Source organism: Armigeres subalbatus, chromosome 3 (assembly GCF_024139115.2).
Source record: "Armigeres subalbatus isolate Guangzhou_Male chromosome 3, GZ_Asu_2, whole genome shotgun sequence".
NCBI lineage: Eukaryota > Metazoa > Arthropoda > Insecta > Diptera > Culicidae > Armigeres > Armigeres subalbatus.
Window position 1 is genome coordinate 103853627 of NC_085141.1, and position 27684 is coordinate 103881310.

Here is a 27684-nt window from a genome sequence, read left to right on the forward strand (position 1 = left end):
GTTAAATATCCCCATTTTGATTATTTTCAATAGTCTATACGATAAAGCAATGAAAAATATTGCCATTGGATACATATATTTCATGATTTTTCTCTAGTTATACATGAAAAACTCGAAAAAACGATTTTTGCGTGTTTTGATGCAATTCTAGCTCGGTGGAATTTAGTCTTTCTGTCGCTGTTATACATTGATAAATTAATAATTGAGCCATGAGCCATGCTGCTTACTCGTGTTCTTTATGTTCCACACGAAATCGTCGTCAAAAATGGTTTTAAAACGATTTTATGGGCCTTCAAACTTCTGAGGTCGGTGTGGGCATTACGCCCATGCTCATTTCGTATGACCGAAACAGCTGAAACATTCGGTTAATTGCCTTAATGTAGGCAATTAAAATGAAAATCAGTACGATAAGCACATGCGCGTTTTAACCCATCCACTGGCGCATCTCACCCGCATGGTTTCAAAATCATTTTTTTCGGGTGCTTTTAAAATCAAATTTCTGTGCAATAAAATGGACAATTAGATATCTGTTATCGGTAGTCAGTCGCAGATATGCTGTTCTTCAGTATGCGCTGATGAAAACTGGCTGAAATGGTGGTTTTCATTGATAAAAACGAACAGTGGGTAATGTCTGTGACATAACCGCTAAGTGGACGTAGGACTTGACTTGACCATGCGTTTAAGATACATAATATGTCCCAATTTATCACATCAACTATTTTGGATAAATAATCGGCGTTGCATACCATTCCTTGGCAAAATTTTCTCATCAAACCGACACAGAAATCAAATCTACCTCGAACAAAAATCATCGAAAAAAAAATTTAGGAAGTATCTGTCCCGTCACGAAATATTAACCTCGACAGTGGCAACCTTCCCACTGAAGGACTGCCTGAAATAAACCACAAGTTGGCTCAGCAGGGGATGTAGACTGTATCTCAGCCCTTCCACTGAAGGGCCTTCTAATCCGTGCGATAGCGACTGAAGGAGAACATTTTTTTTAACTCTTAGAGCCTTGAAAAAGGCTGTTTGCTTCGGCTAAGTGCAAAAAGTAAGAAAACGATCTTTTCAAATAACCGCGAATTTCTAGTGATGGTATAAAAAAGACTGAATGCTCTGCGAGCGAATGTACTTTTCTTTTATACTACTTAATTTTGAATCTTCTCTGCTTCCCAATTGGTGGGCCAATCAGCTAGTGTCTTCTTTGTCAGCCAAAGCGTCATCATCATCAACGCGTTCGAGAAGGGCTTCTTCTTTTTTACGCTTGTTGCTCGCTGCTGGCGTCTATTTCTTAACGGGACTTTCCGCTTGATACCGGCCAATAAGCCGGGCAAGCGAGCTTAGAATTGCAGTTCAGGTGGGAAGTAGAATGTTCTTTTCTGAGACAACATTGTTAGTAGTAGAAGGAAGGAAACACTCGGACATGGGATTTCGGGTGATAAGATTTAGAATTCATAACATGGGACGATCATTCAGTCACGTTCGCTTTGTGTGCGGTCAGTATCAAACAATGTTTTTCTACATATTTTTTTATCAATGCCAATATTACATTGATCAATGCATTGATATTTAACGTGTATTTGCTTAGAATTTAGTTTTGGGTCGCGCGGATTTGGCGCAGAATGGATTTTCATGTCGCGCGGAAATGGCGTGGATTTGATTTTAGTCTTTAGCGGATTTGGCGCGGAAAATATTTCAGGATCTCCGTTACAACCCTGCAATTTCTATCCCGAAGGGAATTGAAAGCTTTGATATTGATCTCTATCATTGGCTCTCTGAAGAACCGTTTGTTTTTTGAACATACATGCTGCATCATGTGGCTTTTCTTCAGCCTGTCTCGGCTCATCACCGATGCCGGCCGGTCTCGGCTCGACTCTGCTGCTGCTGCCGGTATCTGCTCAGCATTGCTGCTTTGTCAGGTCTGTAGGGCGAGCTGTAGGGTGGACTGCTGCGGTACTGGCTAGGTTTCGGCTGATGATGGTGGCTTCGATGACTTCATTCCCTGCTAAAAGGTGTGAGTGCTGTTCAATCGATGATGTGGTTGCTTCGCTTGTCCCGGTCAGAATGAAAGGAAAAAATCGCGTTGCGCTATTTTATGGCTTCTCGGCAGACCCAGCGGCTGCTCATTCGCTGGTGTCTGCACCAATCAGAACGTGGTAATGGAATGATGCAAGAATTATGCGGTACCCATATTTATAGGTTCGCTTGATCTCAATGTTTTTCATTGAAAACAGTTTCATGCCTATTGAAACAAGTTTTTCGGGTCTTATCAAGCATGGACATGAAAGGCATACTTGAAATCTGTCGATTGAGGGGCTTACCGCAGAAATTCGTCCACTGAGACGAACGCTATTAACGTTTAAAATCTTTCAACACAGCGTAACGCGGTCTATTTGAATATTTGGAAATGACACCCGGTATAGTAAAGAGAGACGTAAGTCCTACGTCAATAGAATGCGTTCACAGCATATGATCTTGATTATCCAAGAATTCCCTGGAATAAGGCCTTCGATCTACACGGGTAACCAAAGATCAATTTCCCCGATTTAAATATGGTGAATGCTCTCTGTTGTACTGTTGATTGCGTTCCCAGCATAATATTTTGGTCATCCAATAAATCCCTGGAATAAGGCCTTGCAATCTACAAGCGAAATTAAAGACCAATTAGTTCGTTTTAAATATGGTACATGATCTCTGTTGTACAAAGAATAGAATGCGTTCACAGCATACGATCTTGGTTATCCAAGAATTCCCTCGAATAATGCCTTCCAATCTACACGCGTATTCAAAGATCAATTAACTCGATTTAAATATGGTACGCGCTCTATGTTGCACAAAAAAATATTATGCGTTAAGGCCTTCGATCTACAAGCGTTACCATCAAAGACGAATTTACCCACTTTAAATATGGTACATTCTCTCTGTTGTACAAATAATAGAATGCGTTTACAGCATATGATCTTGGTCATCAAAGAAATCCCTAGAATAAGGCCTTCGATCTACACGCGTAAGCAAAGACCAATTTTCCCGCTTTAAATAGCTCTCTGCTGGGCAATAAATAGATCAATTTGCTCGATTCAAATATGATTCATGCTTTTTGTAGTACAAAGAATAAAATGCGTTCACAGCATATGATTTTGGTCATCCAAGAAATCCCTGGAGTAAGACCCATCGGTCCACGCGAAACCAAACATCAACTGGACCGATTTAAGTATGACACAAAGAAATGATTACCAAGTACAATTTCCATACACACTTTCTATTGTAGGTTCCACGATGGGCACATAACAATAATAATAGTGAGTTTTGAATGCGAAATTTGTAATTTATTTTACGGATTGATTTTCAGTCACGGGTAATAGCATAGACATTGGTCACAGTTAGCTCATCCAGTTATAAGAAGTAGTATATCACTTAGTAGTAGTGGTAGTTTACAAATTGACTGCCATCGAGCCCTGAACTGAAGAGATCCCATTCCCGGATCGGAACATCGGCGATGAAGTAAAGTTGTCAACGCTATCAGTCGCTACCAAAAGCCAATCCGAAAATATAATAACATAATTGAAACAGGCCTGTTTGATTACACGTGCAGATTTGAAATCCATCACTTCAGAAAGTTCTTGGATAACCACAAACTTTCTTCATACGTATATTTTATGTATCAAAATGGACACGCGTATAGATCTGTAGGCTTTTCCTTCAGGATTTTTTTTGGACAACTTCGAACATCTTTCATACACATATTCTATAATATGTACCACAACCGGTACATAACTCATTAAAAACAGGCCTGTAGATCATTGAGTTTGCTTGTAGACTTGATGGCCTCCACTTCAGGGATAATGGATGTTTGTATAACCGAGGAGATTTTCCTTACGCATATTCTATTATATGGGTAACCACGAACATCTTCCATACACATATTCTATCATATGTACCACAATGGGCACATAACACCGCGAACATCTTCTATACGCATATTCTATTAGATGTACCACAATGGGTACATTACCTATTCAAAACAGACCCGTGGACCATTGGTTACGCGTGCAGATCTGAAGACCTTCACTTCAGGTTTTTCTTGGATAACCGCGAACATTTTCCATACACATATTCTGTTATGTGTACCACAATGAGCACATTACATAATTAAAACTATCGGAGACGAACCAGCCTCGGGCTGAAAGTCTCCTTAATAAAGACACAAAAAAAACCCAACTTAATTCACCGAGTGGTGATACTGCCTTTCTCGCATTTAGCCAAGACACCAACCTTATATGGCGTTGATATGGTTCGATGTACTATTTTCTTAATAACTTTCAAATGCAACGATCGATCGCTTTAAAATTCAATAGTGATCAACTAGGCTTTGCCTCCTGTCGAATGAAACTTGTTGCGAGAAAATCGGTTAAGAATTACTGTATGAAAAGTTGTCTAATGTTTTTCTTAGCTTTTGTGCACACACATACACACACATACACACATACATACGCACGGACAGACAGACATTTGCTCAGCTCTTCGAGCTGAGTCGATTGGTATATAACACTATGGGTCTCCGAGGCTTCTATAAAAAGCTCGTTCTCGGAGTGAAATGATAGCCTTTCGGTACAACTTTGTTGTACGAGAAAGGCAAAAATTAAAACTGGGTCAAAGATCTTTGATTACGCGTGTAGATCTGGAGGCCTTTATTTCTGGGATTTCTTGGATAACCAAGAACATCGTCCATACACATATCCTATTCTATTTTCCGCAATGGACACAAAACATATTCAGAACAGGCATATATGATTTGAATTTTTATCATTTTGATTTAACACGATGTATATGCACCGCATAAAAAACTAATTTGGTGTACTTGTTGAAATCGCACACCAATACCAACAGATTCATTTAACAGCAATCCACCAAATGTTGGTTTGGACGAATGAAAACTATAATGGACGTGAAAAGATTTTCGTAAGACAAAATTAAGAAAATGGAAGGGTGTTTTTGATTACCAATTCCTATTAAACCATGATTTGTTCATTGCGCTAACAGTACGCAATGGAAAGTAGGAACTCTAATATACATGTTACATACAAATCAGTTGGAATCAGTAGTTGGGTTAGCGATGAAATTGTATTTGAAAATCAAGTAGTACCTACTACGACGGGAATTAGCTCACTACCCTATGCCTATTGTTATCGGATTCTTCAGCTGGAAAATAAAAATGCATATTAAAAAAACAGGATAGATTTCAAGCGAATAAAAAAAGAACAAACAAATCAAAAAAGGAAATTTTTGACTTATGATGGTAAACAAAATAATCCGTTCAAGGTAGACATAATGAGTGCCAAAATTTTTCATGTAATCGAAGCCTACATTGATTGCAATATGTAAATATGTTCTACCTCTTGAATGTCAAAAAGGCACTCACTTGGCCGCCATTACCGAGCGCAAAATACTGGATTCAATTTTCACACGAGTAAAAACTCCAAAAATATTTACATAAGCATAAAGCATAAAATAAATTACAACCGCTCTGCCGAACAGCACACTTCGATCAAAACTCGACATAAACAAAACAATGCAAATGGGATAAAGGACTTTTCCGATATCTGCAATCATAGCAAATAGTGATCTAAGATTTCGTTAATTTTCACAAAAAATTAAATGATAACGTCTCGGCGCTTTCATAAGTGAAATATCATGATGGCACGTGTCTCCTGGGAAAGAAACCTTCCTTAGGGTTTATGAGCTCTTTTTTTTTTCGCTATATCACCCGTTGGAGTCGCTTCATAATAATGCAAAGGCTGTAAAACAGGAATGACGTTCAACACCTACAGTGCTACCACACACCATGGGAAACTGTTCCATGAATAATATTCCCATGTATTTTGAGGGGGCGGGGTCGAAGAGATTTTAACACGATGTGTAAGGTTACCTTTAGGGTTGAGGCATTTTCCCAAACATCCATTTTTCTATGCAAATTTTAAGCTGGTTTAGCACCCACCTTAAGGATCTTGCTTCATACATAAACTTACGTGCGGAAAAATCATTGATTTATACTTGGGTGCAAACTTTCATCGGCGCTCTGAAAACTCTACTCCTCTATAATTTCAACCACTTACCCAAGCGATAGGTGTTTGTGATTAGCGTGATGCAGCTACTGCATCAAAAGGTGTTGATTACTCATTTGTCCCTTCTTGGTCGACTGATTTTCATGAGGGGTTATGGATATGTTACCCTTGAGATACAGGTGCTTCAAGTTACCATCACACATTATCAGTATACCAATCCTACATTTAGAATTATTGTTGTTTTGTGATGATCTTTTTGGTTGTCTTATAGAAAAATTGCGTACTTTTACATTTTCCTGTGGTAACTATTCAGATAATTATTTTTATCAATCGAAATTTATTATGTGAATAACAATTTTCCCAACCAGTCTCAATCATACCCAGCTCTGCATAAGAACTATTTCATTTGTTCAAGGACATGCAAATACTTGCTAACGTAGCGTTTCTACTCGTTTCCATCAAGATGGAAAAGCTCTTGAATTCAACTAAACAGCACATGGTCCAAAAACCTTATGCTCTCAAAGTTATATAACATTTATCTCAGCTCTGGTTGCTTTCTCACGAACATAACATTGATTATACTCTACGCCAAATAACAAACTACTTCGTAAGATAAACTTACCACATTTACGGTTAAGATGTAGAACGTGATTCTTGTCTGTGAATTAAAGGCAATCAAAACTTATAATTACAACCATTTACTTTTTACGTAGACTAAAACTTTCCCTTCTCTAATGGGATGAGCTTCAATCCACTCGAACTAATAACAAACGTATAGACAAACAAAATGCAATTTCTTTTATCTTTTTTCTTTCATTCCAGATCCTCTTTTAAGTGCCAAGAACCAATGCTCGGAACAATTCCCTGCCCTGTGAAATAAATTAGAAAAAAATGTGAACACAGATTTATTGCCAACGAAGAAACGAGGTATTTCTCGTTTACTCACGAAGAAACAAACGAACCGAAAGCGAAGCAACGGAAAATATGCATTAGAAGAAAAGTTGGCTCCCTGTTGGCTTCGCCTGGGGGGTAGCGAAAGTTCGAACGGCACCATCGGTAAAGTGCACATCCAATCCGTTTATTTGGCGTGAAGCGTAAAGTGCAACTGAGAAGTGGTCGGTTAATCGCTTGGTGAAACAAAATAGAATTTACAAAGGCGAACGAGTCGATTGGAAGAGGGGAACGTTTGTTGCGAGGTCCTTTTGATCGCGAAAGTGTTTTCCTTCTGGGTGACGAGGCTACGATGGTTACCTAAAGCATGATGGAAGTGTGCCACTGAAAAGTGTCAACTGGCAGATCCTGGTTCAGGTTTAAGTGGAATTCATCACTGCGGATGAGTCAGCGAAGTTGTCAGGGTACGGAGAATGGAAATCAATATGGACTACATTTCATGCCATCCGTGAACAGGTGAAGACAAGAGTGAAGATGAGATAAATGCGCATTGCATAAAGTGAAGCGACAAGGCTTTTATTTCACATTACAAACTGCTCAAATAATTTAATCCTGATGTGCGTCAGACATATTAAAAACCAGCAAAATTGACAGATGTAAAAAATAACAAAACAAAACAATAATAACCTTATATTTACATATATAAAACATGAACATTATTTGAAATTAAATTGTAACTGAAAAGGTCCAGTTGGAACTAAGTGAATGGCAAAACAGTGTACAGTGAGACTTGAGAACAATAACCTTTCGCCGTCTATTTCTTTCTGTAAAAGCCCTTCCCTTGTAAACCAGAAAGGTTCAGAAACTCCCTCGGTCTCGCGTAGGCCATTAATAAAACCCTTGTCGCTCATCTCAAATACACTCCAGAACTAATGTCCCACAGGGAGAATGTGTTTATTTCTGTCGACAACATATTTTTCTTCGTTCCATTCTTACATCACCCTCATTCTTTACCAACCTCCCACCCAAACGGGCAATGAAATGTGTAGCACCTTAACTAATGGCTTATAAACGTCCAGATATTGAACCACCTCAGAACGACATCAACAACAATCAGATGAAGCCAGTGATAATGTTCTATTTGTGTCCATCATCAACTCTATCCGTATCTACCGGCATCGGAGCATCAATCCAAGTGTCACATCATTGAATAGCAATCCACCAACATTGGCAACGGTGTCCTGTTTTCACGTGGACCCGCCCGCCGTCCCCAATAGAGCGGCCCCCAAGGCAGGATGACTTTTCAAAACTTTGACGACGGCAGTGGCTGGACAAACTCCACAACCACCGCAACCACCACCATAATCACAGCCCTGCTGACCACTTCCTTCAGGACATCCGCGCCTGAACTGGATGCGAGCCCATCGTCATTTACATCGATTCCGCTCGAAACCGGTTGGCTATCGTTGTTTGACTATGGTAATGGCTCGACGCCGAAGGGTGGCCTCGATGGACGGTGGGATGTGGGCGAAAATTACTCAACCTACGGCAATCATGGACTCACCGAAGGGGAAACGCTGCATTACGACCGGTGTGACCCGCAGAACGAGAACTTTCAGTGCTCAATCAAGGAGTTTCTGGAGTACGCCAGAGGACCCCAACAGATGCCACTATCGACCGCCCTGTTGGTAAGTACCGAAACCTTTTAACTGATATTGAACGGTGGGGGGTGGGATAATTATTTCCGTGATTAAGCAACGAAGAAATTTTCTCACTTACGGAAGTTTTTCTGGTGGAAGAAATTTGTTTCGTAACTAGAGACGAGAAAATCGAAACTATAAGTTATCTCTCATGATCAAAATATCAAATGATTTGTTGCGTTAGATGGGTTTGTTAGAAAATATTTAACTTTGAATTTACTTATTAAAGTGAAATATATCGGAAATTGGCTCAAAATGCTGCCATGAACCATTGAAATTTCTTGATTTACAGGCTGAATTAGGTTACAATGCCGATGACGCTTACGTCCCATTGTCCATCGTGTTTCTATATTACCAAATCGTAGCTACAACATCCATATTTTTTTTTTAAAAACATGTGTTTTTTCTTCTTGTGATTAAATTCAAGGTTTTTTCACTAACCAGAAACATTTTCCCAACTTTCCCAACATGTGTCTGGAAGCACAAAAGTAAAGATTTTGTCAATTTATTGAAAAGTCTTTACCACTATTCACTTAATAAAATACATATTTCAATATTAACTCTGTAACTCTGCGCAAAACAGATATGTTTGACTGTGGAAGCCATATTTTGATGAGAGAGTGTACCATAAATAATTTTATTTGGTAAATATTGAAACTGAGCAAAGTAAAAAATTCAAAGTAAGAAAAGAAACGTGAAAAATTATAGTTAAGACGAGTGATTGGAAGAGAGAAGTATTGAATCGAAAATTGTATACTGAAAATTGGGATCTGTGAAGTGAGATTAGAGAGACGAGAAGTATCAATGAGAATTAAGAAATTAGAAGCGGGACACGAGCAACTAGAAGCAAAAAATGATATGAGAGAAGTGAAAAGCGGTATGCAAGAAGTGTGAGAATTTAAAAGTGTTATCATTTAGAAGCGTATAGTGAGAAGCTTTACGCAAAAAGTACGAAATGATATGTGAGAAGTCAATAGTGAAAGTGAAAGGCAAGAAGTGAAATGTTAAGAAAAGTATGTGAGAAGTAATACTAGAGATGTATAAAGCGGGGAAGGATGGTTTGGCCGGAAGTTATTCGGCCGACAACCATTTGGCCGGAATAAATTGGCTGGGGGCCACTAGGCCGAAAGTTATTTGGTCGCACATATATTCGTTTGGCAGAACAAACTACTAAGCCAAACCAATCTGTCCGAAAGCAATTTGGCCAAACATATTAGGCTGAAATGGACATTCGACCGAAAATGTCATTCGGCCGAGTAGATCATTTTTCCAAAAAATGCCGTATGGCCTTGATAGTTATACGGCAGAAAACGCCATTTGGCCGGCCTGATATGTCGTTTTACCGAACAGGTAATATGGCTGAGAATGTCGTTTTGCCAAACAGGCCATTGAGCCCGTATAGGTCATGTGGCAAAAACGGGGAAGGGCCGTTTGGTAGAATACCGTTCGGCCGAATGCCATTTGGCCGAAGGCCACTAGGCCGAAAGTTGTTTGGCCGAATATACAATTTGGCCGAACAGACCATTAGGCCGAAAGTCATTTGGCCGAAAGGGTCGTATAACCGAATTTGGCCGAATAGGTCATTTGGCCGAATAGAACATTTGGTCGAATAAGACATTTGGCCGAATATGACATTCGGCCGAACAGGACATTTGGCCGAATTGGTTATTTGGCCGAACATATCATGTGGCCGAGCAGGACATTTGGCCAAATAGGTCATTTGAAAAGTAAGACGTCTCACTTCTTACTACTTATTTCCCACTTCTCAATGTGAAAAGTGAGTAGTGCGAAGTGAGAAGGTAGACGTTTCAATTCTCACTCCTCATTTCTCACTGTAAAAAGTGTGTAAGCGCAAAGTGAGTAGTGAGATTTACTTCTCTCTTTTTACAGTGAGAAGCGAGAAATGAGGAGTGAGAAAGTGCAAAGTGATGAGTGAGACGTCTCGCTACTCACTTTTTACAGTGGGAAGTGAGATTTGAGAGATGAGAAGTGAGACGTCTCACTACTAGCTCTTCATTTATCTTTTCTCACTGTAAAAAGTCAGAAGCAGGAAGTGAGTTGTGAGATGCCTCACTACCTACTTCACACTACTCACTTTTCACTGTAAGAAGTGAGAAATGAGGAGTGAGATGTGATACGTCTAATTTCTAACGCATTATTTCTCACTTCTTACTGTGAAAAGTGAGGAGTGTGAAGTGGATAGTGAGTAGATTTACTACTCACTTCGCGCTACTAACTTTTTACAGTGAGAAGGAGAAATGAGGAGTTATAATTGAGACGTTTCACTTCTCAATTGTCACTGTGAGAAGTGAGTAGTGAGACGTCTCATTTCTCTCTTTGCACTTTTGACAGTGAGAAGTGTGAAATAAGTTGTGACAAGTGAGATGTCTCACTTTTCACACCTCATTTCTCAATCTTCAAAAGACTTTTTTCGCCAAATGTCCTGCTCGGCCAAATAACATGTTCGGTCAAATTACCTATTCAGCAAATTGATCTCGAGTCGAGTCGAGTCAAGTACGAGACACTGAAGACGGCCTTACTGTTGAGGTCGAAATACGTATCTGTCAAGATACAATTAAGTGGTGGAATTCAATGGGATTGTACAAACTCGTCTTATGACAAGTGAAATTGATCTGTTTGGTCAAATAACCTATTCAGCCAAATGTCGTGTTTGGCCGAATGACGAATCCGACCATATGTCGTATTCGGCCAAATGTCGCATTTGGTCAAATATCCTATTCGGTAAAATGACTTATTCAGCCAAACGACCTATTCGACCGGACGGGTCGGTCAATTTACTTTTGGCAAGATAGGTTTCGGTCTAATGGTTTGTTCGACCTAGTGGCATTGGATCAAATGGCTGTCGGCCGAATGGGTTTTGCCAAACGACCCTTCCCCCATTTCCCCTTTCTTACTTCGCATTTTTCACAATAAAAGGTGAGAAATGAGGAGTTAGGGGAAGTGAGACGTCTCCTCACTTTCCATTCCTCATTTCTCACTTCTAAATTATTAAAAACTGTTCGGCCAACCGAAATTTTAGGCCATATGACCTGTTCGGCCGAATTATGCGACGAACTTGATAGTCTAAGTGGCTACTGCTTCTGCCTTATAAGCAGGGAAGGTGGGTTGAATTCTAAGCTAATCCATTTCCTACTCTGCATTTCTATCTTAGTTCTTTATGTGTTTCACTTTCTACCAAAATGTTTCCTACTGTCATAACCTCACACAAACTATTCCAAAAACATCCCGTGGTATCTGTGAGAGTTCTCTGCATTTTCTTAACCCGTTTCGGCCCGGGCTACGATTTCAAATTATAAAATCCACCGTTCTCTTGTTTTTCGACCTATTTGCATGAAATTTGGAGGAAAGATGCATTAAAACCTATATTTTTGTGTCGAGATGAACCGGCCTGGGGCCGAAAATCTCGTAAATAAAGATAATTAAATTCAATTCTATATTTTTGTGTAGATGTATTGATTTGGTGATTGAGTCCTTGGGGTTTTATCGAGAGGGTCCCCTTGGTGAAATGGGGTCAAAAATAGGTCAATTAATCGTAGATAATTAGTAGTAAATAAGGTAAGGGGTCGTTCAACAATGATGTCACAGGTTTTAGAGGGGGAGGGGGTCTAAGATTTTATGACACTACATACAGGGTATACAAAAAAGCCTGACAGAGGGGGGAGGGGTGGTCTAAAAATCTCAAACAGTAGTGGACGTCATATTTGAATCGCCCCTAAGGTAGCTTACCGAAGATTCTACAGGTACCAAGAAAGGCAAAAGTAGAGCAAACGGATTGATTCAATGGCAATAGACCCAGCAACGAATAAAGGACAACGATTGGAAAGTCGGATCTTGTAACGTGAGAACTTTGAATCAACCCCTACGTGTTGGGCTCCTGGCTCGTGAGCTGCAGAAGGTCGGCGTGAGTGCGGCAGCAATCCAGGAAATACGGTGGCCCAGAATTGGAGAACGTGAATTCCGGGCGGTGGATCCCATAGCGAACACTTCATTCAAGTAGCACATCTACTATAGCGGCGGTGACAGAGCAGAACGAGGAGTTGGCTGCATGGTGATCGGGAAGCAGATGAAGCGTGTTATCCGGTGGAACGACAAATTCTTCAACTATAGCTTGATCAGCTTATATGCCCCAACGAACGATAAGCCTTATGACGTGAAGGATGAGTTCTATGAGAGCCTTGATAAGGCCTAAGGAGAGTGCCCAACACACGATGAAAAGATTTTCATCGGGGATGCAAATGCGCAGATTGGAAGAGAAAGTTTCTTTCGCCCTGTCATTGGTACGGAGAGCCTTCATTCCGCTACCAACGATAATGGTCTGCGACTTGTAACCTTTGCTGCTGCTGGAGGGATGGCAATAAGCAGTACCAACTTCGCACGTAGGAATATCCTCAAACACACCTGACAACATCCGAGTGGAGACACTTGCTCAGAGATAGACCACATCGACTCGGATCACTATCTTGTAGTTGCGAAAATTCGGGCGCGACTTTCCAGCGTCACGAATTCACGAAACAACAGAACGATGCGTTTCAATATCCAACGCTTGTCAGTTGAAGGAGTTGCTGAAGTGCCAGCGAGTGATGGACGAGAAAAATGTTGTTAGGAGTCGAATGCTAGTGGCTCGTACCCGTTCCAACAGAGAGCGGTACAGTGTAGCAAGGGCAGAAGAGAAACGAATCCACCACAGAAAAAAGGCAACACGAAGAGAGTGTGATAGCTGAAGCGCAGGAGAACATGGATAGAAACGATATGCGGAGGTTTTACGCAACTGTCAATGGCACGCGGCATAAAACTGCGCCAGTGGCCGCCATGTGCAATAACCAAGAGGGGAATTTGCTGACAAACAAGACTATGGTGACCAGGTGGAAGGTGCACTTCGAAGATTTGTTGAACGGTGAAAATGAAGGTGTAGGCCAGTGATCCCCGCATGCGGCCCTCGAAGCCTTTTCCTGCGGCCCGCGAAGGGATTCTGAATATACACTACATGTGGCCCATTGAAAAACATCACATCCAGGAAAAGCTTTCATCGTGTCCAGTTTTTCGCTGCACTCTGGCTGGGCATTAGAGTGATTCAGATTTTTACTTTTTTACCCCCGATGCTTAATCGATTGCATTTGCCATTTTAATAATCCTACAAAATTTTTAGCAAATTTGGATGTAATTTGACTGTGCACACGTCATTTAAAGTTTGTATGGAAATTACTATGAAAACTGACTCTTATGTGAAAGACCGTTCCGTGAGATGGCCCATGAACTATTTAAATAAAATCTACACGTTGACCACACAGAATACTTCTCAAGCTGAAGGGCAGTTGTTGTTGCGAAGCGATTTCTCGTTTGGAACCAAAGTTATGAAGAAAACAAAAATGCTCATCATCATGACTAGCCAACTAGCCAAGCAGACGCAGCACGCGGGGAAATTCTCACAAAAAATAAAATATTTGACACTTCAATTCTTTTTTTACTATCAGATGAAGAAAACAAATCAGTGACAACCTTAGACAACCAGACACAGCATTTGATGGAAAAAATCACAGACAACAGACATTGAAAATTTTGATTTAAAAACACTTGCCGCGGGCTGCGTCCACAAATAAACTAGTTATTGATATTGATGTTATTATTTTACGTGTTAAATTGAATTTCCCACGACTCCGTATTCCCTTAATAACTTTTCTTGTAAGCATCAAATCGTTTCGCAACAAAGACGACCTGTTTGCTTGTAAAATTTCCTATATTGCCGATGTACTCATATGTTATTAGAGCTTAAATTGAAGCGTTGGGGAACGGATTTCCATGAAAGTTACTGTTTTCATATCAATTTTCATACAAACTTCAACCCACGCATGCTCACTAAAATTATATCCAAATTAGCTAAAAATTTAGGAGGATTATAAAAAGGGCAAATGCAATCGTTTAAGCATCGGGGGACGAAAAAGTCAAAATTTGAATCACTCTACTGGGCATATGACAAGTTAACATCATTATGATGTTCAAGAAACATATAAACCAAGAATCGTTTTACCATCATGATTAAATAAATTTCTCACTTCATACATGCTGTGTAGGCTAACGGCAACATACTTTGATGATATTTTTTGGCGCTTTAACCGAGCTGAATATAGAACGTTCTTTGGTAAAAATAATGTTGTCATACATTGCACCCTAATATGAATTCTTTCATTCTTCAAAATAAGTTAAGTTGTGGCAAAATTCGATTGGAGATTGCTTGATTTATAATTCCTGAAAATGCATCATGTTAACGTACTTCACACTAAGAAAAATGTTCAACGAAATCAAGATATTGTCATGCTGCGATTAGTTGGGATGATGAAAAAAGGTTTCCGGAAAATACAATTACTTGGAAATAATGGAAACGCGGTAAACAGTTCAGAGTTCAGATTTACTCAATTTTCTATTCAATACTGCTGGTAAGTGGTTGTAGTTCGACTGGGATGATTGTTCTTATTTTCTGAATTTGTTAGTTTGAGCTATTCAAACGGGTTTACATTTGCAGAGTCCGACGTTTCGGTCCGTTATTGAGTCTTTTTCCTGATGAGCATTTCTCTTGAAAAAAGACCAAATAAACGAGTCGACACGTCGGGCAATGCAGATATAATCCCGTTTGAATATCTCAGATCGAAAAAGTCAGAAAATAAGTACTGCTGGTAAGTTCACCTGGCTTTGGTAAAAAAGTTTTGTCAACTAAGCCGAGGAGATTTTGTTGCGAAAGAAAAATGTCACGCCAAGTCCGCTATCACAGAAGTGTGTAATAATGTGAACTAAAAGTCAGCTACGCTGTAGAATGTAATGCCCCTACAAGTTATGTTGTTCAACAGATTCTAAATGATAAAAAATTGCAAATATACTGCGGCCCGCTTCAACAGCTCAAAATTGCTGTGTGGCCCTCGATAGTAAGCAGGCTGGGGACCACGGGTGTAGGCTCTAAACGAGCTGAAAAGCAGTAAAGCTGCTGGAAAGGACGAGATCCCGGTCCAGCTTCTCACATGGAAGTGAGCAGCACCACATTATCCAGAAAATATAGGAGGATGAAGAACTTCCTGCCGGCTGGTTGGATGGCATCATAAGCCCAATCTGTAAGAAAGGGCACAGACTAGAGTGTGCCATTTACAGATGGATTACCCTTCTCAACTCGGCGTACAAAATCATGTCGCGTATTCTGTTTAGTAGACTGAGACCGCTTGAGGAGTCCTTCGTCGGCGAATACCAGGCAGGTTTTCGTGAGGGCCGATCAACGACGGATCAGATGTTTAGCCTGCGAATGATCCTTGATAAATTCCAGGAGTACAACTTGCAGACTCACCATCTGTTCATTGATTTCAAAGCAGCGTACGGTTCAGTGAAGAGAAATGACCTGTGACCTGTGATACTGTCCGAACGTGGTTTTTCGGCAAAACTGATTAAACTGATACGTGCAACACTGGATGGCTCGAAATCAAGTATTCGGATTGCAGACGAAGTGTCAACAACGTTTGTGACCTTAGACGGATTGAAGCAGGGTGATGCACTTTCAAATTTATTGTTCAAAATTGCACTCGAAGGCGCTATTAGGAGATCTGGCATGCAGAGGAACGGCACTATCATCACACGGTCGCATATGCTCCTGGGCTTTGCGGAGGAAATCGACCTTATTGGAATCGATCGCAGAGCAGTAGTGGAGGCTTTTGTCCCACCGAAGAGGAAAACTGCGAGGAAAGGCTTAACTATTAACTCTACCAAGCCAAAGTACATGTTGGCCGGTAGAGATAGGGGAGGGCCTAGTGGTGTTGGTGCATAGGTAGTGCTTGATGGGGATGTGTTTGAAGGTGTTGAATTTGTTTACCTTGGAAAGCTTGTAACATGTGACAATGACGTTTCCCATGAACTGAAAAGACGTATTGCTGATGCGAATAGGGCCTTTTGCGGAATACGTAACCAGCTTAGGTCCCGCAACATGCAGACGGAAACGAAATTTGCTCTATACAAAACTCTGATTGTACCAGTGGCCCTTTATGGACATGAAGCATGGACATTAACAGAGGCGGACCGGAGAGCTTTCTGAGTTTTCGAGCGAAAAGTGCTGCGTGCAATACTCGGGGACAGCTAGATAATGGTGTGTAGCGCAGACGCATGAATCATGAGCTGTATCAAGTACAGGCATACCTCGATAGTACGTACCCTCGATAGTGCGTACCCTCGATAGTACGTACCCTCGATTGTACGTACATTTTACCTCGATAGTACGTACACAAAAAAAAATTTTTTTCGTTCAATTTTCTGTACGATTTTAGTAAAAATTTGAAAAAGCTTTGATTATGGCACATGCGGGGGTCCTTCATATATTACGTAATAATTTCACAACTGATTTAAACACCATCGTGAGCTTATAACGAATTTAGTAGCAAAACTTTGAAAAAGCAGCGTGTCATAAATGCTGCCAGTCTCGTAACACATATTATACTCTCATTTTAAACAATTGAAGGAACATCTGAGAGCTGAGCGATGCGGAGCGCATCCAAGCCCTCATAAAGCAGAATATCAGCAAGAGGAATTCTTTTGTCTTGGACGCGTTCGCACTCGCGTGAGTATGTCATCGGCATAAGAGTGTTTTCAGCAATAATTGAAGTTTTATGGGTATGATTTTCTTAGAAAGCAGATTAGCTATCCACTTAATTGAACAATTATTATGTTTATGAATTATTTTATCTATCAAGGAAATTAGTTCCAGTTCTAAAACCCTTCCACATGCATTAGTTCACCTGGTAGACTAGATTCCCCGAGTAGTAAATTGATTCCATAATGGGAATGGTGATTCATAAAATTGAATTTTCGCAAAGATATTTTACTGTTTAATTAAGTTTACATTAAGTTTAGTTTCATTCTATCCACTTGTCGGTAACAAGTTTTTTCTTGAGAAACAAATTAGCGGCGTTACTAAAATGAGGAACATTTTTGGTTGAAAATTTCCTCCGAGACGTTTTACAGAGATTTCCGAAGAAGTTTATCCTGGAACAGTAGTTTCTCCCAAGGGTTCTTCCTGGGATACCTTGGTAGTTTGGTCGAAAACTCCATACATGATTTAACCTGATATTCTATATCTAAGCCTGTGCGTCGATTGAAATTTTATCGCCGATGAGTCGTGATAGATCATTTTCAGCCAGTGGCAGTGGCACGATTGGCGGTGGCGTGATTCAGCATGAATCTATTTCGCGTATTACAAGTTCTCCGCGTATTACAAGAATTCCTACGGAAGCTTTTCCAGATATTTATCTGGAAGTTCTTCCATTTACGAAATTCCTCCGAACATCCATCTTAAATTATAGCCAAATATTTCTCCGTTAATCCTTCCAAATATACCCTCTAAATTCCATTATTTTCTCCGTAATTTCTTCAGCAATTCAGTTAGGAATTCTCGCATAACTTTTCAAAAGGTCCTAAGTAACATTTTTCATGAAATATTTTGAATAGCGCAATCAACAGAACAACATGAAAGCTATTGATTGCAGTACACTGGATTTTGTTTTTACGCGATTTACATTTTCTCAATTTTCCACTCATCCTTAATGTTTAACGCATATTAATTATCATGTGATTTTTCTTCGATTTATTCTGGATTTTTTGAAACATGTTGCGAAGAGTTTGGTTGTAAATTGCAGTCACACGATCAAAAATACGAGCGAAAAAAAATCGTGTAAAAACAGAATCCTGTGTATTCAAATTAATTCATGAAAAAAATGTTACTAAGGTGCTTTTGAAAAGTTAAGCGAGAATTCTTTTAGAAATTTCCACATCCCTTTTCCCCGAACTTGCATCAGAAAATCATTCTGAAATTCCAATGTAAACTCCTCCGGACATTCTCTCTGGAGTTACTCCAGAAATTCCATCAAGATCTCTCCATTAATTAATTCGAGGTCTTTCCGGAAATTCTAATTGAATTTCTTCAGAAACTCACGTGAAAGCCCTTGATACTCACGCCCCGGGAATTCTTCCGGAAATTCATCCAAGAACTCTCCCGGAAACATTTCCCCGGAAATTACTTCAAGAACTTCTTCAGAAATCTCTTTTAAAGTTCCCCGAAAAGTTCTTCAAGAATTATCCGGGAATTCGTTTCGGAATTCCCACAGAATTTTCTCAAATTATTCTGCAGAAAATTCCTTCAAGAACTGCTCCGGGAAATTCCTTTTTCAGGAAGAATAGGAATATCCGAAAGGATTTACTGAAGAATTTCCTAAAGTAATTTCTGAAATAAATTCGCGATGGATGTCTTGGTTTGAGTTTGAGTTTCGAAAAATCATGTTGGATTTACCTATGGAGATTTTCTCGGAAAAAAATCCTAGAAGAATATCTGAAACAAATCTAGGAGAAACTTGAAAATAAGATGTTTTTTGAATACATTTCCTAAGGAATCTTCAGAGGAAAATATTTATGAATGTCAAAACAAATTTCAAATAAAGTTTTGAAATAATTTCAACTTAAAATACGAAAAAAAATTCTAGTAGAATTTCAGAGAGTGTTCTTGGAGTAATGTCTTAGTTTCCTGAAGAACAAACCCACATTTTCAGAAACAAAGTATCTTTATGTTTGGCCGAGAATGTGTTGAATAGTGGCCATGTTGCCAAAAATTATCCCACGTCGCACTTTTTGGCCAGAGATCCACGCTTTGCAGTTTGTGAGTAGCTCAACATCCAATGATTTAGATTTAAATACTTTATCGACAGACACCACCTCAATTCATCAAGCTGATACCGATCAAGTATATAAAAGTCGGCCCTCCAGGCCTCCTATCGAAAAATCGTTTTTGGAATTTATAGCCTTTTCGTTACACATTGTTGTACGAGAAAGGCATAAACGATTTTACAGACGAGAAAATTAAAATAACTTAGAAAGTTAGAAATCGTTTTTTTTTGTTATCTTTATACTCTTCTTAGTGTAATGTACTTATGTATATAATTACGAATCATAATGAAGGTTCCTCCAAATCAACGCGATGCGTTTGTTGCTATAGCTGACAATTTATCGCCTTGGTAAGGAAGCGTCAATGGAGCCAATAGAATCGCAACGACAGTGACAGTTCAGGACAACCTTAAAGCTTTTCATTAACATAAAATCTATAGGTGGAATCCATAAAATACGTCACGTAAAAATGCTGTGATCCACCCCCAATCGTCACTTTTTTAGTAACATGCATAATTATGCATGATGTGTAACATATCTTTAAAGCGTCACGAATATCACGTAATTTATGGATGTTCCGAAGCATTAACATATAATCTTCTTCTCTTATATATAAAAATGAAATGGTCTGTGTTCGTATCCGCATAACTCGAAAACGGCTGGATGGATTTTTTCATTTCTTCAGCAGAAACATTAGTTATAGTTTCCGACGGGTTTATATAATATTTTCTCAGTCGTAAAGTTGAGTAAATAGAAAAAATCTGAAACACAGATTCGTATGGGAATTTCGCATGGGCAGTTCACAACGCTTATTTTCGCCTACTACGCAGGACAACGTCTGCCGGGTCGACTAGTATTTCATAAAAACAATAGCCTCACATTTACAAGGGCGATAATTTTGCGCAATGCTACATGTAGGCACCATTTCAGGTAAAATCTGAGTCATGCTGGTCCGTTGTGTACTATATCAAATATAAATTCGCTTAGACTACAGAGCCTTCTATCGAAATTTTGGCTTCCGAGTGCTTTTATAAACATTACACCACTCCCAAATAAATAGAAAGGCAAAAAAAAATTTTTTTTTTCGGTATTTTTTTTGCTTCGATAGTACGTACGCTTCGATAGTACGTACACTAAAATAACGGAGGTGTACGTACTATCGAGGTATGCCTGTATACATAGAAGAAAATATTGTGAATCGTATAAAATACGGCAGACAGCAGTGGGCTGGTCACTTAGTGCGAATGTCGGAAGAAGAATAGCGAAAACAATATTAAACAATTGTTTATAAATGATAACCGTTAATATTCTAATAGCACATTAAGTCCATATTCCAGTTGGAAATTGTCTGATAGTGTATTGTCAGATACTTTCTCAATAATAAAAAAAGTTGGAGGCATTATGATTCTTATTAAGCTGTCATCCTATAGAAGACGATGACATTAATCCATTGTATTACAGCCACTTTATTGAACTCAATCGCTCAAAATACTCAACCGGAAGCCTTCTTGTATCTCAGCACCGCAATTAGTATCCCGTGAATGGCACTAATACCGCATTAAGCATATCTTTCGTTTACCATCTATATTTTCACACCAGCTCATTTAACCTCGCCGTTTCCTTCTTGGAAGCCGCTAAAAAGAGCCATAAACAACGCGCGGATGTGGGTTCAACTGTCAAGAAGACGAAAATTAATTACTCCCTAGCTGTTAAATGCTTGTCGATAAATATTTATTCAAACCATTTCACCCGTGAGCTGGATCCCAACCAGCCAGCAGTGTGCGGTGGCGGGAAGACTATCGTGACATCGTCGAACCAATTCGCGGCCTCGTTGAATGGGCCGCAAATGCACGCCGGTTCCTGATGCTGACGGAAAAGGATCTGGCATAATTAATTAATTAATCCTTTCATAAAACATGAAAAGTCTTTTGTTTCTAAGGGTGTAAACGCCAGTTCGAAGGCCATAATTTGCTCCATGATAATGGCACTGTTTTAACTGCTGTTGAAAAATTATATTCGCTAGGCTCTGATTTCTCAGTTATCTGATTATGAAGATATTTACACTTACTGTTAGGAAGCGGAAATGGATCTTGGTTTTATATTATAATTAGATATCCATTATTTACGAATATCAGGAAATAATTATTTGGTTTGTTTGTCTTATTTATCTTGTTTTATATTGTCTGCGATTCAAATATGACGTCAATTGCTTTTTAAGATTTCAAGATCCCAGGTAAGTTTGATTATCAAACGTATCGATCATTTATCTATGAAGCAAGCATCTGAAATGATCGGAATTTTGAGGCAAAAAATATGGATTTGTCAAGAAAATAAGATTACTTATTATACAATTACAAGTACGAGCCTAATTTTAGCGAAAAATAAATTTATTTCTATCCGAAGGTTATATCATTCAGCAGCAATTTAGTCAAGATTAAGATACCTAACTCAGAATAAGTACTTGTAATAACAGAAAATAATAATTTATTCATGCGTTGGAAATTTTTGAACTGATCAATGATACCCCGGCGATCAAAATTCCCCCAGATTACGGTACCTTTTTGGTTATTTTCAATTTGGCTCTTCTTATCAATTTGATGTCATCAAAACGATACAAACCGAATTCATCAAAAAAGGCGATTTCACAACATCAGAATAAGTTATCGATGTGATCTCAAGATTTGTTCTGGTACACAATATTTGATGATCTATTATTAGCCAAGCAAATGCACACACAAAACCATGGTCTTATCGGTGGCATTCACGGATTTGCATCACTTCTCTGATTCCGATGTATAGAGCAATCCGATTACAGCTTGATTCGGTGTTGTGAGGTGGGAGTGGGAACTAAGAGGAACGATCTATTATGATTGATGATTTCTGGCCCATGCGGATTGATTTCGTGAGAAACAAAAGAAAAACAGGATGGAAAGATGATTTTTTTTTGACAAAAAAGTCGAGTCATTTGGCTTTATCATTCAAGACACACGTTGCGAAAGTTAAGAATCGGTGAAGGAAGTTTTTTTTTGGTATTAGGTAACCACTACCGGGACCAAACAGCAGCAGAATAAGGGTCTACAGTGGTTGATGGTGCGCTGATTGGAATTGGTCGACCGAACCATCATCAGTTGGTAGCAGCGCGCAACGAAAAAGGGAAGGCCTCTGAATAAACATGAGCCGTTAAGAATCTAAAATCTCGCATCAGCTGCCTCCGGTTAATGGGAGTGGTTTCGGTTATTTCGGAAAATGATTTTTAATGGCTTCCTCTTCATCTGAACTGTTTGGAGATTCCAGTGGTTTGCACAGCGCTATCAAATGTGGCCATCACATGCGTTGTAAAATTAATTTTGTCGAGTCATCGGAGACTCACGCGTCTCTAGAATACACATCATATACACACATAGGTACACATCCTTATCAATGACATACATTTTTTACTAAAATATTCGTGAATAAATACGATGCAGCACAAAACGGATCACATCTTTGTCACGAATGTTGGAAGCAATTCTACAAAATAACTCTAATACTAATCCAAAATACAAATACAAATCCAATCCAAATCCAATCCAAATCCAATCCAAATCCAATCCAAATCCAATCCAAATCCAATCCAAATCCAATCCAAATCCAATCCAAATCCAATCCAAATGCAATCCAAATCCAATCCAAATCCAAATCCAAACCAAATACAAACCAATCCAAACCAATCCAAACCAATCCAAACCAATCCAAACCAATCCAAACCAATCCAAACCAATCCAAACCAATCCAAACCAATCCCAACCAATCCCAATCCAATCCCAATCCAACCAACCAAACCAATCCAAACCAATCCAAACCAATCCAAACCAATCCAAACCAATCCAAACCAATCCAAACCAATCCAAACCAATCCAAACCAACCAACCAAACCAATCCAAACCAATCCAAACCAACCAAACCAATCCAAACCAATCCAAACCAATCCAAACCAATCCAAACCAATCCCAACCAATCCAAACCAATCCAACCAATCCAAACCAACCAAACCAATCCAAACCAATCCAAACCAATCCAAACCAATCCAAACCAACCAAACCAATCCAAACCAATCCAAACCAATCCAAACCAATCCAAACCAATCCAAACCAATCCAAACCAACCAAACCAATCCAAACCAATCCAACCAATCCAAACCAACCGAACCAACCAAACCAATCCAAACCAATCCAAACCAATCCAAACCAATCCAAACCAACCAAACCAATCCAAACCAATCCAAACCAATCCAAACCAATCCAAACCAATCCAAACCAATCCAAACCAATCCAAACCAACCAAACCAATCCAAACCAATCCAAACCAATCCAAACCAATCCAAACCAATCCAAACCAATCCAAACCAATCCAAACCAACCAAACCAATCCAAACCAATCCAAACCAACCAAACCAAACCAAACCAAACCAATCCAAACCAATCCAAACCAATCCAAACCAATCCAAACCAACCAAACCAACCAAACCAACCAAACCAATCCAAACCAATCCAAACCAATCCAAACCAACCAAACCAATCCAAACCAATCCAAACCAACCAAACCAATCCAAACCAATCCAAACCAATCCAAACCAATCCAAACCAACCAAACCAATCCAAACCAATCCAAACCAATCCAAACCAATCCAAACCAATCCAAACCAATCCAAACCAACCAAACCAACCAAACCAATCCAAACCAATCCAAACCAACCAAACCAACCAAACCAATCCAAACCAATCCAAACCAACCAAACCAATCCAAACCAATCCAAACCAATCCAAACCAATCCAAACCAATCCAAATCCAATCCAAACCAAACCAAAAACCAATCCAAACCAATCCAATCCAAACCAAACCAACCAAACCACCACAACACAACCAGAACCAATCCAAACCAAACCAATCCAAACCAATCCAAACCAATCCAACCAACCAAACCAATCCAAACCAATCCAAACCAATCCAAACCAACCGAATCCAATCCAAACCAACCAAACCAATCCAAACCAATCCAAACCAATCCAAACCAACCAAACCAATCCAAACCAATCCAACCAAACCAAACCAACCAATCCAAACCAATCCAAACCAATCCAAACCAATCCAAACCAACCAAACCAATCCAAACCAATCCAAACCAATCCAAACCAATCCAAACCAATCCAAACCAACCAAACCAATCCAAACCAATCCAAACCAATCCAAACCAATCCAAACCAATCCAAACCAATCCAAACCAACCAAACCAATCCAAACCAATCCAAACCAATCCAAACCAATCCAAACCAATCCAAACCAAACCAAACCAACCAATCCAAACCAATCCAAACCAACCAAACCAATCCAAACCAACCAAACCAATCCAAACCAATCCAAACCGATCCAAACCAAACCAAACCAACCAAACCACATCAAACCAATCCAAACCAATCCAATCCAAACCAAACCAATCCAACCACCCAAACCAATCAGAACCAACCAAACCAAACCAATCCAAACCAATCCAATCCAAACCAAACCAATCCAACCAATCCAAACCAATCCAAACCAATCCAAACCAACCAAACCAATCCAACCAATCCAAACCAATCCAAACCAACCAAACCAATCCAACCAACCAACCAACCAAACCAATCCAAACCAATCCAAACCAATCCAAACCAATCCAAACCAATCCAAACCAATCCAAACCAATCCCAAACCAATCCAAACCAATCCAAACCAATCCAAACCAATCCAAACCAATCCAAACCAATCCAAACCAACCAAACCAACCAAACCAATCCAAACCAATCCAAACCAATCCAAACCAACCAAACCAATCCAAACCAATCCAAACCAATCCCAAACCAACCAAACCAATCCAAACCAATCCAAACCAACCAAACCAATCCAAACCAATCCAAACCAATCCAAACCAACCAAACCAATCCAAACCAACCAAACCAATCCAACCAACCACCCAATCCAAACCAATCCAAACCAATCCAATCAGAACCAACCAAACCAAACCAATCCAAACCAATCCAATCCAAACCAAACCAACCAAACCAATCCAAACCAATCCAAACCAATCCAAACCAATCCAAACCAATCCAAACCAACCAAACCAACCAAACCAAACCAACCAAACCAATCCAAACCAATCCAAACCAATCCAACCAATCCAAACCAATCCAAACCAATCCAAACCAATCCAAACCAACCAAACCAATCCAAACCAATCCAAACCAATCCAAACCAACCAAACCAATCCAAACCAATCCAAACCAATCCAAACCAACCAAACCAATCCAAACCAATCCAAACCAATCCAAACCAACCAAACCAATCCCAAACCAATCCAAACCAATCCCAAACCAATCCAAACCAATCCAAACCAACCAAACCAATCCAAACCAACCAAACCAACCCAAACCAACGCAAACCAATCCAAACCAATCCAATCCAAACCAATCCAAACCAATCCAAACCAATCCAAACCAACGCAAACCAACGCAAACCAATGCAAACCAACGCAAACCAATCCAAACCAATCCAAACCAATCCAAACCAATCCAAACCAACCAAACCAATCCAAACCAATCCAAACCAATCCAAACCAATCCAAACCAATCCAAACCAATCCAAACCAACGCAAACCAACGCAAACCAATCCAAACCAATCCAACCAGTCCAAACCAATCCAAACCAATCCAAACCAACCAAACCAACCAAACCAATCCAAACCAATCCAAACCAATCCAAACCAACCAAACCAATCCAAACCAATCCAAACCAATCCAAACCAATCCAAACCAATCCAAACCAATCCAAACCAATCCAAACCAATCCAAACCAATCCAAACCAATCCAAACCAATCCAAACCAATCCAAACCAATCCAACCAATCCAAACCAATCCAAACCAATCCAAACCAACCAAACCAATCCAAACCAATCCAAACCAATCCAAACCAATCCAAACCAATCCAAACCAAACCAACCAAACCAATCCAAGTCCAATCCAAACCAATCCAAACCAATCCAAACATCCAATCCAAACCAATCCAAACCAATCCAAACCAATCCAAACCAATCCAAACCAACCAAACCAACCAAACCAATCCAAACCAATCCAAACCAATCCAAACCAAACCAATCCAAACCAATCCAAACCAACCAAACCAATCCAAACCAATCCAAACCAAACCAAACCAACCAAACCAATCCAACCAATCCAAACGCAATCCAAACGCAATCCAAACCAATCCAAACCAATCCAAACCAATCCAAACCAACCAAACCAATCCAAACCAACCAATCCAAACCAATCCAAACCAATCCAAACCAACCAAACCAATCCAAACCAATCCAAACCAATCCAAACCAATCCAAACCAACCAAACCAACCAAACCAACCAAACCAATCCAAACCAATCCAAACCAATCCAAACCAATCCAAACCAATCCAAACCAATCCAAACCAACCAAACCAATCCAACCAACCAAACCAATCCAAACCAACCAAACCAATCCAAACCAACCAAACCAACCAAACCAATCCAAACCAATCCAAACCAATCCAAACCAACCAAACCAATCCAAACCAATCCAAACCAACCAAACCAACCAAACCAATCCAAACCAATCCAAACCAACCAAACCAATCCAAACCAATCCAAACCAACCAAACCAACCAAACCAATCCAAACCAATCCAAACCAATCCAAACCAACCAAACCAATCCAAACCAATCCAAACCAACCAAACCAATCCAAACCAATCCAAACCAATCCAAACCAACCAAACCAATCCAAACCAAACCAAACCAACCAAACCAATCCAATCAGAACCAACCAAACCAAACCAATCCAACCAATCCAATCCAAACCAAACCAACCAAACCAATCCAAACCAACCAAACCAACCAAACCAACCAAACCAACCAAACCAATCCAAACCAATCCAAACCAATCCAACCAACCAAACCAACACAACCAATCCAAACCAATCCAAACCAATCCAACCAACCAAACCAATCCAAACCAACCAAACCAATCCAAACCAATCCAAACCAATCCAAACCAACACAAACCAATCCAAACCAATCCAAACCAATCCAACCAATCCAAACCAACCAAACCAATCCAACCAACCAAACCAATCCAAACCAATCCAAACCAATCCAAACCAATCCAAACCAATCCAAACCAATCCAAACCAATCCAAACCAACCAAACCAATCCAAACCAATCCAAACCAACCAAACCAATCCAAACCAATCCAAACCAATGCAACCAATCCAAACCAATCCAATCCAAACCAACCAAA

General features: G+C 39.6%; 1 protein-coding gene across 5 annotated transcripts in view; it reads left to right on the plus strand.

Annotated features, from left to right (window-relative positions):
* The window catches only part of LOC134224766 (pyrokinin-1 receptor), a 680810-nt gene that overhangs the window by 322251 nt on the left and 330875 nt on the right, over positions 1–27684 (plus strand). The window contains exons 2-3 of one of the 5 annotated variants that reach the window (XM_062704330.1): positions 6885–7469; positions 8003–8641. In XM_062704330.1, the coding sequence (XP_062560314.1) occupies positions 8249–8641 (393 nt within the window). In that variant the 5' untranslated portion in view covers positions 6885–7469; positions 8003–8248. The remainder of the gene's footprint in view (positions 1–6884; positions 7470–8002; positions 8642–27684) is intronic. The other 4 variants (XM_062704329.1, XM_062704327.1, XM_062704328.1 and 1 more) reach the window with 4 other exon arrangements.